This window comes from Candoia aspera, chromosome 1 (genome assembly GCF_035149785.1).
Source record: "Candoia aspera isolate rCanAsp1 chromosome 1, rCanAsp1.hap2, whole genome shotgun sequence".
NCBI classification, from domain to species: Eukaryota; Metazoa; Chordata; class Lepidosauria; order Squamata; family Boidae; genus Candoia; species Candoia aspera.
In genome coordinates this window covers 272,805,203-272,821,441 of record NC_086153.1, presented here as the reverse complement: position 1 = coordinate 272,821,441, position 16,239 = coordinate 272,805,203, and the positions used below count along the sequence as shown (strand labels likewise).

The window sequence follows — 16,239 nt, the reverse complement described above, 5'->3', positions numbered from 1 at the left end:
CAAAATAAATAAACAAAAAACAAAAATGATAAATTTAAATACGTCACAAAATATTCAGAGTATATTAGAAAATAAATCAGGATTCTCTATCAGTATTAAAAAGTCAGATATTTAGGGATAGAGGTTACAGCAAAAACTAACGATTTATATCAAAATAATTATGCAAAAATATGGAAGGAAATTCAACAAGATTTAGGGAAGTGGGAAAAACAATCTATCACTTATGGGGCAAATCTCTGTAATCAAAATGAATATCTTGCCGAGGATGCTATTTTTATTTCAAAATATTCCAATATTATTAACTGACAAAACTTTTAAATTATGGCAAAAAGACCTCTCAAAGTTCATTTGGCAAAGGAAAAGACCAAGGATTAGACTCAAATTAATGCAGGAAGTTCATTGAGGATTTAAAATTACTTCAATTGATTAGATTAGCAGCTATTATAATGCCTTCTCAGAAAGGGAAAACACTTATAGTATGTCCAAAGACCTACTGATCAGAGATTAAAATTATTCCTTTTCCCTCAAGGAAAATGTGGGAGCCAGGATCTGGGGGGAAAAGTACCTTGGATGGAACTTCAGAAGAAGAGATTATATTGCTCCAAAGTGCTGGCCAGATGGGGAATCCCTCAAGATAAATTAAATCCCATTAGATTCCCATGCCTTTTCTAAGGAAAGCTCTGTAGGCATGGATTCTGAGTTATACATGGTAACATTCAGTGAAAACCAAATATATCACCATTTTTATATCGTTTTTATTCTGAATTTCCAGATCTCTTCAGCCGCTCCATTAATTATTTTGTAAGAATTCTTTTCCTTATCACTGTAGCTGTCAAAGCATATAAAGCTGTTTGAGAAATAGCAGTTTAATTATGATCTCGTAAATGAAATTCATTTTTTTTAGTTTAGTGTCACTTGGTTTAGTTAACCCTGGAGAATCAATCCAGAAATGATAATCAGTCCAGCTGACATTTTTCAGCCCACTGATTTGGATTTGGGAGAGTTTTGTTAGAAGAACTGAGGTGGAGAAAGAGGGTTGTTTTCCCTTTTTTAGTACATTGTCCCCCTTCTCTACCCAGTGTCACCTCCCAAGCTTCCCTGGAAGACTGGGGACTTTCAGGGCAGCTGGTGTGGAGATTAAAGGCAACAGAGGAGTGAATCAGACGAAAATGCTGCCATGTCCCTTTCTCCAGTGAAAAACTTCCTATAGATCTATTAAGCAAAAAGGATGAAAGTTGTTAATAAGTTAGCAACAGTAAAAATACAATTACTAGATCGTGGGATATATGGGACAGATTAGGTATTTTAAAAGCCTATGCATGTATATTATGAGTGCATAAGAAACAGAGCTGAAAGTGAGATCAGAGAATATCATCTGAAGATATGAAAAGCAAGCAGGAAATCAAAGTGATAAAGGAAATCTTTGACCAACCTCTGCAGACAGAACATGCTAGTTATATTTTCCATTGTTTCTGAAGAAATAAATGTATGAACATGATGGTCCAGAAAAATCAAGTAGTGGAACATAGTTTCAGAAGATTAATGATAAAACTTCATTTGTCACGAACATTTATCAGTGACTCAATGGATGAATTCAAAAGTTCAATATCACTATTCTGTGATATTTTATTTGCCCAGCTATGGATGTTTATAGTTGTTTAAAGCTTGTTAAACCTTAGAAAATGTTTCAGGTTTAACAAATGCAAATGTTATTTGATGCTGCCATGACTAAGTGGCAGTGGTGATTTTCAGGTCTTCTGCAGCCTCAAGTGTGATATTCAGGGACAGGCTGAACAGAGTGGCAGCAGCTGAAAAGACAATGGATTGACAAGGCATTGACAATTCACCATCTCTCCTGGTTGCAAAGGCTTTGTAGTCGATGTAATGGCATAAAACCACTACAGCCATTCGTAGATCCAACTTAATGACAGTATTAAATCATAATTGCATTGATTTTATTGCTTCTGCTTTGTAATCCCCTTTTCTGTCCTCTCGCACAGTCTCCTTGGCAACTCACATTCCTTCTCTGTAGTCTATTTTTTAAAATAAATGGTTGCTTCAATTGTACAACTATCAAATACAGTACATTGAATTGCTTTTCCTTTTTTTTCTTTCCTTTCCTGCAGAGGTTAAGATTGACTTTGTGCCTAGACAAGGTAAGGACAAAATTAGTTATTGTATACTAATCTGTGAAATGAGAGCCATGTTAAAAAAATTTCTCCCATTCTAGAAGAGTCTTTGTCTATGTCATGAAATAGCTTCTATGCTTTTCCTGCAGAACCCCCCAAAATCCACCTGGACTGCATGGGGCAAACTCCGGACACCATTATTGTGGTAGCTGGAAATAAGCTGAGACTTGATGTACCCATTTCAGGTGATCCAGTCCCTACAGTGATTTGGCTGAAAATAAACAAGGTAATGTAGGCTAAAAATGCCAGGGTTTTATAGGTGGTTCTTTAAAGCACTACTGTTCCTATGTGGCTTATTACAAATTTCTTACTTGATTAAAAAAATAAAGGAATTCTTAACATGAAAATACAGTTTTCATGTAAAATGTTATAAGAATATTTTCTTTCTAGTTCTCCAAGCAGATGCATTATCTCGGCAATAAAGACAGCCATTCAGTGTGGCTCTGAGTTATCCAGGATCATTCCCTCTATTTCTGATATTCAGGCTGTAGATGTCTATACAACTAAAATGATACCATTCATGTGCAAGGGGAAGACATCAGCAAGATATTTATTTTGGTGGGGGAAAGAACTGTGGAGGAGAACTTGAGCATATTGAATACTGGCTGAGTGTAGAGAAAAGGCAAATTAAAAAATGGGGGGATGGAGAATGCAACAGAAATCTCAAATGAAATCTTGGATAGCAGTGCTTCTTCCTGCAATAACTGATGGTTGTTCCTGCTCATATAAGTTTAAGCAACTGTGGGATTTTCCTGTCCCCCTCCTTTTGGTTCTGGATAAATCCTCATGTATTTTAAATGCACTTCACTTGACAATCTGAACAGGTACAAATGCTATTACTGAATGCTGTCTGATAATTTGCCATGACTCACTGCTTCTTGTAGCCTGAAACAATGGAGCATCAAGCTGGAAGGATTAATCCTACCATTCATTTTGAATCACTCAAAAATGAGCGGGTGGCTCATTTTTCATGATATTTTGGTTAAAAATGTGAGGGCCTGCTTATCCACAGATGGGCTTATTCATGAGTATATACGGGATATACGAGTACTTTTTAAAAGCTGAGGGAAAAACCTACCATATACACTGGTAGATAAGCCTATCCACAGAGAAGCCAAACCCAATTTGGGAGTTGTATTTTGGCACCTAAAATTCTTGGCTTATCTGCAAATACATAGAGTATATAATTACCCCTAGTTCTTGGTAATCTACAAGAGGCTCCAAAATTCTGGATGGTTACATGAAACAACATAGAATTCAATTATTAGAAAAAGTTCCAGAAGTTCAAGAGAACGTACTGGACTACAAACAATGAAAAAAAATGTATGTTAGTAACCCTTAATTGACTTTTAAAATCCTCTTTTCTTGCTTAGAATTTATGTTTGGAAAGAAGAAGGCTGACATCTTCTGGTATTTATTTTTAATACCAGTTCTCTTTCTCTCTTCATATTATTTCTGAATACTTATGAATACTGAATATTGAATACTTTTAAAAATTAAAAAAAATTTAACTCACCCAATATTTCCTGTGTTTAGCATTTTATCTCTCCTAGATCTTGATCTCAACCTTCATTTCAAATGGGATGTTTATTTGAATATGGTAAAGAAACCATTCAGGACAATTCTTTCCTATAGCACTGTTCCTCTTGGCCAAGTTAAAATGCTATCCATCAGTCCTTGAGGTAGCAGAAAATTATACGAGCATAAAATTGGCTGCATGTGCTGGCAATCCCTATCCTGCTAGAGGTAGGATGGGGGCAACCATGCTGTCCTTATTATGTGCAGGGCATGTTAAGGACAAGGATTGGTGGCTTCCCCCTGCTTTATTTTCCTAACTCTAATCCTGTCCTCTCACCCAACGCCATCATCAGTCAGTGAGAAGACATCCACCAGTCACTCTTCTTAATGTGGGATGGAGATTGTGATGGGGAACCAGCAGCCAGTCAGCACTCACTTAATATTATTTCAGATTGGCAAATAACTAAATGCCTTACCTTGCCTTCCTCAGGTTCCACCACATTCGTAGCCAGACAAACATCTCTTTCCCCACTTCATAAAAGAAGTATAAAATAAAGGGTGCAGTAGCATTTCCCATCTCCTTCACTCCATGTACTTCTATGCATATATTGTTTTGCCAAAAATAATGGAGTCAGTCTGAGAGGAAGTTGTGTGAGAAAAGGTTGATTATTAATAATATATATAAATACGCATAAAACTCTGCAAAACCTCCCATTCATTGTGGCAGCAAATCTCGTTACCTTCCAACCCCATGTAAGCCAGCAATGCTAGTGCATCAGCAATTCATATTTGGGCCCCTCTTCTGAACCACTTCGCTAAAACATCAGCCCAGGAGTTGGGAGACCAGGTGAGGCAATGGGAAGCCACCCCTTCAAGAGTAAGTTTTTACACATCTTGATCTTGAAATGGTATTTCCCCATCCAGAGATAAACATATAGTATCTCTGTCCATTGGCATTGCACTTGCTTGCTGTTGCAAGCCTCTGACTATAAAATGGTGTGATCAGTGGCAAAGGGGTTGTTTCATTTACTATTGGGAGTATGCCTTCATCTTAAGGTTAGGGATAGATTGTCATGGAGAAAATCTGTGTGGTCGCTAGTTGTTGAAAACAACTTGATGGCACATAATCAATCAATCAGTCTTAAATCATCTGCTGCTACATTCTCCATCTTATCTGAGGGGTTGTCCTCTAAAAATATATTTCTTGGGCAGCTGGTTAAAATTATTTAATAGCAGATCTGGCCAATTTCTTTTATTTTAACCATGAAGCCTAATTCTTCTTCTGTTTTATCTCTCTTTCAGAATAATGAACCAGAACTAATAAAAGATGGCTCAAACTCTACAGATCTTAAGGGCACATGTGGAGATTTGACTAACAATGAGAAGGCAAGTCCCTCATTTTTCAAACTGTCAGGCAGATAGATCTCTCTTTTGACAAATGTTTGCAACCCAGTGACACAATCAGTAATTGACAAGTTCAGAATAGTTATGTAAATTGGTAGCTTGAAATAATAATAGTAGCTTAGAGCTTTTAATTTGAACTGTCTCTCTGTGGACTTAAAGTACTATTTCTCAAGCTGTTGGACCTTCAGCACATCTTCTAACTTCAAGTGATGAAGCACTACCCATCTGAATGGGCAGTCTTGTGCAAATAAGTGTGTGCTTCTGTGCAAGCATACATTGTCTGGCAGTAATCCCACATTGGCATTAGAATGATTTTGCTGATCCTTTGTTAGCCATGCAGAAAGATAAATGAGGGAAAAGAAAATAAGCCCTTCTAGACTTTCTTATTTTCAGATGGGGTAGAAAGAGTGCAGTTATTTTCTCATGACCAATGTGGATCAGTGCCAGACAGTATTCAATGTATCTAGATTTTAGCTAGTTAGGGAGGAAAATAGGACCTATCACTAGATCCCAATTCTCCTTTTCACTCCTTGCTATTCTCAGCTCCTTACCTTTCCATAGGACTGACCCCAGAGTTTTAAGTGATATAAGATAAACTAAATGAAATTCTCACCATTGTGCATAGTTCAAATATGTCTCCATCCTCTGCTCAGCTAAATCAAACTGAATTATTTCCTTAACTGCATTTTAATTATAAATGAAGTGACACCATTTTTAAATGAACAGTTTAAATGAAAAAAAGCTCTTAACACATTTTCATTTTGTAGAAAAGAGAATGCAACATTTAGTGCATGTTTGCACTCCACCTTTAAGCTGCTCCTGTCTGTGCTGATGTCGGAGAGACTCAAAGTGGTTTAAGACAATTCTGCCAGATTGGGATGCACTGGCAGTGACTTGCAGGTGTTCAGTACAATCCTTCTGCTACTCTTCCCTCCCAATTTTCCATGACAAGAAAGCGGTTGCCAATCACTTTCCTTTCCTTTAATCCATTCAGTAGTGTCCAATTTTCAGAGACTGCCTAGACCGGTCCCTGCAGTTTTCTTGGCAAGGTTTTTCAGAAGTGGCTTGCCATTGCCTCCTTTCTAGGGCTGAGAGAGAGCGACTGGCCCAAGGTCACCCAGCTGGCTTTGTGCCTAAGGTGGGACTAGAACTCCCGGTCTCCTGGTTTCTAGCCTGGTGCCTTAACCACTGGACCAAACTAGTTCTCAAACAACCTATATTACTGCATTATTCAACAAGTTCTCCAGGACACCATTTCATAGTTTTGTCTGTGAATTGAAATAACAAGCAAAGGACTTGTAGGACTTGCAATTACTTGTAGTAATTATTCAGGTATATTTGGGAACTGATAAAAAAAGGAAGAAAACAAGCTCTGGTGTTTCATCAGTGCACTTCTTATTTAAGAAGAAAAATGCCCAGCAAAAAAGTAGGTAGCTCAGGGGAAAAATAGTAATTAAAAAAAACCCTGTCTGCTGTGTTTTGAACCAACAAACCTCAGTATGTCAAGCAAATATCATAACCACTGTGCTCCTGGAACATTTGTAATAGCTGCAGCAGATATTAGAAAGCTGCAGGGCTTCAGCCACTAAACTAGGTTGTTCCTTGGGTGGGGGTCTTTCTGTCACTACATAAACAACCAAGTTTGCTAAAAGGAAGTATCTATCTAGCAGCAGCTAGACAGCAATGCTTGTGTTGACACCAAGTGGAAAACACTACTTTAAACACAAAGCTGAAAAATACAGATGGAGGTCACATTTACAATAGGCTAGGTTTAAGTAGAGGACATCCAATCCTGCCCTCCAGAAATGACTGCTGGATTGTACTTGCAACAGGGCAATCTGGCCATGAGAATATGCCCTTTGAAATCACCACTGTATTGCTTGCTAATAGTTTTTACAGTGATATCAGCTGTTTCTTCTCCAGATCATCTATTTAAAGGTACACAAATATCTTTGCCTGCCTATTTGTTTTTCTCTTTTACACATTCAGATTATCATGGTGCAAATATAAACTTAGTAACATGTACCAAACTACTTAAATGTCATTAAGAACTTTGTCCAGTACTATACACCCACCCAAACTAACTTTTTTTTTACTTGCTCACAGCTCTTTCCTGATTCTGAAGGCAGAGTCCATGTGGAAACATATGAAGACCATTGTGTGTTTACTATTGAAGGGGCTGAGAAGGAAGATGAGGGAATCTACAGAGTTACAGTGAAAAATCCAGCTGGAGAAGACACAGCTGATATCACTGTAAAAGTTATTGGTAAGCAAGACAGCGATGGGTTTAGTACACAAAGCAAGTTTAGTCAGTCTGACAAAGAGCTGTCAGAAATCAATCACTCATCTTATGTTTTCATATTTTCCAATGGAGTAGAGACTCAGCAGCTGTGATCTCCCAGTTCAACTCCTCCTTGCCTGCAAGTAAAACCCCAAATAAAGGAGAAACTGCAAGGGCTGAATCTCCAGTTTCAGTGAGTGGTTTTCAGAGAATAACAGCAATCTCTGCACAATTCTTGCCTGAGATTAGCTCTTATTTTGTCATCTGGAATGATCTGAAAATAATCTTTGAAGCAATGGAAATACTTACAATTCATTACCAAATATAGTGAATACACCTTTCAAATATGCTTCCTGGTCACTTGGCTTGGCAATTCTTCTCTATTTCTCTATCATATTTCTGGGTTGAATAACCTCATATTTTATATTTCATGTCATTTAAAAATATAGCACATGGGTGAAGTCTTAACATTGGCTTTCTTTTCATGTTTAAGTATTAATTTGATTATACCGTTTGCTTCACAGATGGAGAAATGTTGTGACTAACATAGTAGTTACAACAGGAACATCTCCCTACCTTCAAAATGTTAACCATTAAGACACTTTTCTCAGTTTTAAGAGGGAGCTGTTTAACAGAAACATTAATTAGTACCACAAACAATAATGAATGTTCAGTGAATCAAGAATACAGCAAAAACTTGCAAGACTGCTTAGATCCAAAGCCATTCTACCTTAGGATCCTGCATAGGCTTAAATCATTAGAGGTGTCTTCCACTGAAAGATCCTTGGATTACCCCGTCTGAGATTCAAATTTATAGGGAGAGATTGGAATTGAATTCTTCTTCTGCCTTCATGCCTAGTTGCTTCTGAGGCTGGGAATTCCAAGCATGGAAAACCACAAAAGTGATTATGAGTGTTTTTCGCAAGACATGCCCAAACTCAAGAAAATATTTAGACTAGCTCAATAATTGGTCTAAATGTGTTCCCTCCATTGAAGAAATAGAGGAGGAAAAAGAGGATGGGGAAGGGGAAGAGGAAGCTGAGCAAGAAGAAACAGCAACAAAACAGGAAAAGGATGGAGAGATTTTTCTCCAACATAATTTCCATCCTTCTGAAGCACAATAAGTTATAATTGCTCTGCCCATTGATTGTCACATAAACCTTAGCTATTAAATAATACAGAGTATTATTCTATAGTTGTCTTCAAATTAATTTCAATGAATCTTACTCTTAGGATACGTAATCTAGGATTGCAGCCTTCATGAATTATAAGGGGAGGGAGGGAGAGATGTGTGGGTATTGTCTGCTGATTGGACATAAGCCATAGTTTCTAAATACATTATATTTTAATGGGAGTGTCTACAATAAAGGAATATATCTAGCTGGGTGGACATAGAAGGAAGTCTCCTGGATCACCAAAGTCTACTTTTTCCAACTATTTTGTTTCCACATGGGCAAACCAATGCTGGTGGGAAACAGTAACATTCTTCCCTCAGGGCATACTGCTTCTGAAACTAGAGATAATAAGTAGCCATCATACTGCTGAATGCCTCATACTCATGCATTTCTCTAAGAACCTTTTAAAATAATTCAGATCAGTGGCCATCATCACTGTACTGTATAACAGCAAGTTCTTTTACTAAGAAGAGGAGATTCTAATAAGCACTAGCAAAAGAAAATACTTGATCTCATCTTTCCCTCCTTCTCCAGATGTACCTGATCCACCAGAAGCTCCTAAAATCACTGAAGTTGGTGAAGACAACTGCATAGTGCAGTGGCAGCCACCTAACTATGATGGAGGACAGCCAGTACTGGGTAAGAATCAGCAATAATCTTAACAGAAGACTTTTTAATCAGAACAGACAATTCTTCTCAATTATTCATAGCAAAAAATAAAATAAAACAGCAGGGCTGTGAAGTGCCTTGGATTTGTTTCAAAAAATACGCTTTGGCATGTGTGGAGATATGAGCATAGCACCTGTCTGCAACTCCTTAAAGAAGCCCATTTTTCAGAAGATTGCAGCTTCAGGATCCTAGAAAAAGACACAAATACTTTTAAGCATTGCATAAAAGTGCAATATACATGCTCCATGTGTTCCAAAGCAGCTGCTGGGAAGAGAATCCAATAGTTCCTTGATTTCTCTTACTTGTCATTTCAAGGACAACATACCCACAACAATGACACCCAAAGGGTACAAAAGGAAATGGGAGCACCTTCTCCTCTTTATAAAGTGCCCAGAATGGAAGCCCATAATAATACTTACATCCAACTTTCATACAACCAGTAGTTTCAATCAACTTCAAGGGATTATGTGGAAAGCATAAGCAGAAATCACTTTTATTTCTTCTGCAGGTGATGTAGTGTGCAAAGCACTTTTCAGTGCAGAAGTCACTTGTTCAAGGAGAGTAGCAAGTGTTAAGACCCAGGAAGAAACTGTCATCAGAACAGGCAGAGTTTAAGGCTGCAATCTTATAGTGCTGGCACAGTTAAACACATTATGATTAGAGGGCTTCAGTCTGTCTATCTTTGGGTAACAATGTAGACAAAGATCACATGAGCATTATAGAGCTCAAATGGTTTTAGTAAGGCATACAGTATGGGACTGAATCTCCTGTTAATAGTTACTCATGTGTAGTGGCTGCAGTGGAGCCATGTTCCTGTCCCTGATGCCATGATCTTCTGCTAGCTCCACCCTCTGGCCTGTTGAATGGAATCAGAGATCTGAATAGGAATAGTGATTCATGAGCTCCGATTCTGGGGCTCCACATAGTCTCGACACTTGAAATTCTAAGTGAAAAACAGGCATTGTCTTTCTCATTTGCATGTTTAATTTAAAAAGGTAAGTTTAGTAAAAGGTGCAATTGATTTAATAGTATTTTTTATACTGTGTGTTTGTGAGAGAGAGAGAGAGAGAGAGGAAGAGAGAGAGAGATCAAGCTATCCATTTCAGAGTAAAAACAATTCTTGCTATCACTTATAGAGGAAAACCAGTCCTGAAGATCACTAGAAGAGGGTAAGCTCCATTGAACAATGTGAGATCTCCCCCTGAGCAATAGTGCATCAACTTGCCTTGCATAAAGTTCAGTCCTATATGGAGACCTTGGGAAGTCTTACCACATTCACAACTGCAAGTTCTGCATCTTCTTGCTGTAACTGGGTGTTAAAAATAGAAACAGAAACCTGGGGGGAAATTTCATTCTGCATGGACAGTCCACCCTTCTTTTAAAGCTTAGATTTCTTAATTAGATAAATAACCTGTTGGCTAGGCTTATTTTATTTCAATTGTTGTGCAGGTGAGTAAGCCTTTAATAGTGTGGGTATCGTTATTGGGTGAATGAATTTAGTCACAGTTTGTTAAACTACACAATAATATGTAGCATGTTGCTATCTAATTTTTTGTTTAAGCAGGTTGACTTCTCAGAGGTCCAGCTCACTATGCCCAGGTGGGAAGACTTATAACTCTTCCACCTTGCCATTTAGTGGTAAATATAACAGGGCTAATGTAGGATTTGCTATGTAGGTCCATATCCCTGATAAGGGCTGAACAGCTATTCCAAGCTATTTGTCTCTCTGTCAGCAGTGACAGATGTTTTTTTCAGGCTTTTACATTTCTCAGAAATAAGAGCAGAGCAGATGTTAATCTCAATTTCATCATGGTGCTTCTTCTATACAGAATGATATAATGGCACATTAGGCAGGGTAACAGAATAATAATGAATGAATCCCAACGTGGCTTGGGAGTGGAACACAGAAACACAAAGGATTAGGGTTCCATTCATGGAAGAGGGTCAACTTCAAGTCAGTTTATCCACAATCATGTGGAAGCCTCAGGAAAAACAGAGAGTGACTTCAGAGTAATAATGTGGTATCAGACTTAATATTAGTAAACATTATCTTTATTTCTAACACTGAAATAAATGAGTTTACAGCAATCTCTTTCTTTCTGATTGATGTATAACCTTGCTGTTCATTAAATATCTCAAAAACAAATGTTGTGATCTAACAGTATGAAAATTTAAACTAATCATATTTCCAAAAAGTCTCATCTTAGAGTATTACCAATCCCACCCTTTTAAGAATGTCTTGATCTTAGGAAAGACTTGTGAACTGAAAGGCATTGTAATAGTGAAGTGTAGTTGGATAATTCTCAGGTCAAGGTTTCCTTACGTTCACACTAGTTTTGTTTTATCTCTATGTATTTAATTTAAATTAATATTTAATTTGCTAAAGAATAGAGTATTGGGCATCCAAGAATTATTTAATGTTGCCTACACTAATCTATGCACATGGAAACCAAATGACAAATATGCATGAAATATGCAAGCAGTAAAAAGAAAGCTGATTTGAAAGTTTCTTTACAGCGAAATAAAATGGTTATGCTTGTGTTACTAGATAGGGATCTGACCAAAGGTAGTTCCTCTGCACCCTTATAGTTTCTTTTTGATTTCCAGGATACATCTTAGAGAGGAAGAAGAAAAAGAGCTACAGGTGGATGAGGCTGAACTTCGACCTTTTGAAGGATCTGACTTATGAAGCGAAGAGAATGATTGAAGGAGTTGTTTATGAGATGAGAATTTATGCAGTGAACTCAGTTGGCATGTCTCGGCCTAGTCCTGCCTCACAGCCTTTCATGCCAATTGGTGAGTGTCAACATGCACATTGAATTATTTGTAATCCCTCCCAAGAGAAAGCAAGAAAGAAATGAACAATTTTGAGGACAGAAAATAAATGTATAATTACTTAAAGTTTCTTTTCTTTTTTTCTTTTACTTCTTCAAAATGAGAACATGGAGGTTCCAATTTCATTAAATTGCTGATGAATTTCTAACTGTTAAAATTAGAAGTGTGAGAGGCAAGCTAGGCTTAACAAGAGAGGGAAACTAATTGGCAGTGACCTCCCATTGCTTTTCAGCTTCCCCCATTCCATTATGGATGCAAATACCATAGTAAACTACTAATGCCAGTCATTCCACCTCCCCTGTGGAACTGTAAGGTTATCTGATTAAGAAAATATCCATGGATTTTCTATAAATAATTATTATGACCCCGACCATTTGGTAGCAGTCCTTGAGTTAAGGGCACACTATGTGAGTCATTGTGAGAAAGAAGCATTTGAGTAATTAAGGTACCACAGTCATAACAATGACCAAAGAGGTGGTTCAGCTCACAGAAGTCTGTAAAGAAGAAGAGCTTTCTGAAAGTAACAGTGCAAAAATCCAAGACCCTAAGAATGGACAAGCAGATAAAATTATAGTTCCAGAGAAAGTGATTAGCTCTGATCTTCAGTTGCAATTCAACAGCAAGGAGAAGAAAAAGAAGATCCTCTCCAGGAAGCTATTCGAGAGTACCTGCTGGAAACAGCTGAGCTAAAAGGACCAAGATTTTGATAGAATAAGGTCATATTTACCTGATTAGAAATAAAGGGCCAACCTACAGCTCTGGAGATGAGGCACTGGTTTGTAATGTGAATTTTATGGTAGCGTGCTCACATCCAAACACTGACATGTGATGCACATGATTTTTTAAACTTACTTTCAACAACTGGCTTTAACTGAATGTCATTCCAGAAAGGAGAGTGAGAAAATGTGTTTATCGCAACAATGTTAGGTTGGGTGCTAACATTAGGTTTCCCATCTGTTGTGTCATTTTTAACCTTTTTGAAAAAAAAGGGGGCTTGTTGTCTGTTGTATGGAACATTCTGCATAGTTGAAATATTTTAAATAGTGCTCACAATGTGTTTAAATACCACAGCATTTAAGCTGCCTAACTTACGATAAGCACACATATGGCACAGGAAAAAATAACCCACCTACCTTCTTTTAAAAGTGTCATTCCCTTAGTGCATGTAATCTAAATGGAATGAGGTTGAATCAGTTATTGATTGAGTCTCACTTCACACAGTGAAGTATGAAGGCTTTGCAGTCTGAGATGGAGAAATATTTGGTATAGAGGAATCTCAGAGATGGAAATGCAGCTCATCTGCGCAAAATATAAGCCATTCAGAGCCTTGGGGAATGAGCATCATATAAATAAATACCTTGGGTTCAGGAATACCGAGTAATGATAGTGATGATGATAATGACAATATTTACAGTAGAATAATGGCAGTGGTGGTTCTCTGTTCCACAAATACTTCTGTCTCGTGACCATTGAACCAGAAGATTGTGCTTCTCTAAACGTGTCTCCCCAATATTGAGTGCCATCTAGAGAGCAATATGGTATCTCTTCTTGTCCTACCTATAGCTGTTAATTTTGGGGTTAAGAGCATTCATTATATACATTCTATTGGCATGCTAGCTAATGATATTTGCCTTCTCCTTTTGTGATACCAATTGTCACACCATCTGCTTAGCTATACCCATGGGATCATGAGTTCCAACAAATGCAATCTGTGTTCTACAACAGTGTTTATATGCTGTCATTGTACATAATTTGGCAGCCTCCCTCTTCATCAATTTTCAGCTCAGGAAATCCAGTTCTAAAGATACAGTAATGTCTGTCATCTTCCAGACCCTATGTAAGAGTTTTTTCGTTAACCCACCAAGCTCTATGTGATGGTCATATTACTACTTCTCCCACAGTTAAATTCTTCAAATCTTTGGTATCTTCAGTGGAGGTGTTGTTTTTCTAAAAGGACAAAGTCTTCACTGTCAAAAGTCAATTTTCATGGAAGCTCTTTCAAAGTCTAAGATCGTTTGCAGGGATTGCTTTAACAGGTTACTCCATTTTTATTTTGACAAATATTTTGTGTGCTATACTGGAAACAAGGCTTTTGTTAAGATTTTTTATTGTACTGCTGATTCTGTAGTTTTAAAGTACATTTTGCAAAAATTTAAGATAGTATAAGCCAACTTGACATTTTTAATAAGGAAAATGAAAATTGCATTGTTGCTCAGCTTTAACATACCATATAAAGGCTTTGGATTGTGCATTCTGTTTAGCTCCTCCAAGTGCGCCAACACACTTTACTGTAGAAGACATTTCTGACACTTCTGTAACCTTGAAGTGGAGACCCCCTGAACGGATTGGAGCAGGAGGATTGGATGGCTACAATATTGAGTACTGTAAAGAAGGATGTGAGTAGGCTCTGATGTATGAAATGCCCTTCCAAGGAGCAAATAGCTTCCATTTCTCTGTGTTTACTAAAGTAGGCATTGTTCTTCAGGTTGATAAAGTAGAGAGAGGATGGTATAATATGAAGGAAAAATTAGAGGGATTAAGGTTTAAAACTGGCTGAAGTCCCAGATATTCTCTTTTTAGGGGGTGCCTGTTTCCTAAAATGTCGATGACTATGTACAGAAACAGAAATGATAACAGAATGTGGGCTAACTTATTACACTATGGGAATAAATTCACAAGATAATCTTCGACAAACCTGTATTTTGTTTGTCCCTCCACCTCCAGGGAGCTGAGTGGGAACAAATATTCTTTGGTGATAGTAATTGTCACACTTTTTAAACTTGTCAGTCATTATACCAAAACTTATTAAATGTTAAAATAATCTCTGATCTCTGATCTGTGCAATTTTCAATAGATCCATTTTCAAAACACTGTCTCTCCCTTCTCTAACTGCTCCTTAGGTTTATGTTACCTTTAGTTAGCAATTTCAAGCACACTTACTAGAATAAGGTCCTGCTGAATTTGCTTTTGAGTAAGTTGAACTTATTCATGCTAAGCTTACTTTGAATAAATATGCTTAGAATTATCACGCCATTAGACATAGTCTTATAAAACCATGCTTGACAAAATTTATCTAGCGGGTGTTGTTGTTTTTATCTGTAGCCACAGAATGGATCCCAGCTCTTCCTGACCCCACTGAACGCACATCTCTCCTACTTAAAGATTTGGTTACAGGAGACAAGTTGTATTTTCGCATCACTGCTATAAACCTAGCAGGGGCAAGTCAACCAGCAATGATCAAGGAACCAGTTACTGTTCAAGAGATCTTGCGTATGTGTCTTGAGAGAATCCCTGAAGCCATTTATAATTATTCCTTTAATGAAAAGCTCCTTGGAGTACAAGGGAGTATAAATTTGTGTATTTGGGTTCATTCTTCCTAATATTTTAAATTTATCAGTCTCCTAATCTTTTGAGGCCAGTGGGGATATTTTGAATTTTGAAAGCATATTGTGGAAGCTGCAACAAAATAATTGCCATAGAGGCAGTCATCCATTCACAAATGAATGTCAGGATGGCACAGCCAGTCACAGTATACCTATTTCACTGATGAAACTAAAATAAATTGCAGTATGTATTGACTCATTAAAAGAAGCCATTTTCTAAAGTGTCTGACAAACTTTCAAAACTCCTCTTTTGTGGGAGATGGGCAGTAGCAAAATTTGAATAATAAATAAATAAATAAATAAAATACTCCAAACTGCTTAGCAGGTACCAAATCAAGTTCGATAGATGTATTGTTGCAGTTGGGTTCCATGTTGGGATCCCAGTTATAACCAAATAAATCTAGCCTTCACATGTGAGAAGTTTGTCCAGGATCCCCTAAGCCTGGGCTGTATGACAGGTTTCCAACAGAACATGGATGAACAACATCTCATGGCCCTTGAGATGTTCTTAGATTCCTACTTCTCACAGTTCCAAGTAGCATGGCCAATGTTCATTGATAATTAATTGAACAGTTACAATTCCAATGTGGCTTCTTCTCATGTATCTTTGTGTATTTGCTATGGCACAAATATTTCTGAATGTAAAAATAAAACTCCAAGTAGCCATTAACTATCCCTAAAGAATTATGGGTTCTTGATTCTATAAATATTTAATACATATTGTCAACATCATTTCTTACTGTTTTGCACAAATTATCTTCTGACTTGATTAGACGAGTTACAGA

General features: G+C 37.3%; 1 protein-coding gene across 1 annotated transcript in view; it reads left to right on the top strand.

Annotated features, from left to right (window-relative positions):
* MYBPC3 (myosin binding protein C3) overlaps positions 1–16,239 on the top strand; it is a 107,793-nt gene that overhangs the window by 75,804 nt on the left and 15,750 nt on the right. Inside the window, exons 20-26 of the mRNA XM_063318209.1 lie at positions 2,127–2,156; positions 2,279–2,415; positions 7,218–7,377; positions 9,102–9,206; positions 11,844–12,032; positions 14,333–14,467; positions 15,174–15,341. Coding sequence (XP_063174279.1) covers positions 2,127–2,156; positions 2,279–2,415; positions 7,218–7,377; positions 9,102–9,206; positions 11,844–12,032; positions 14,333–14,467; positions 15,174–15,341 — 924 coding nt within the window. The remainder of the gene's footprint in view (positions 1–2,126; positions 2,157–2,278; positions 2,416–7,217; positions 7,378–9,101; positions 9,207–11,843; positions 12,033–14,332; positions 14,468–15,173; positions 15,342–16,239) is intronic.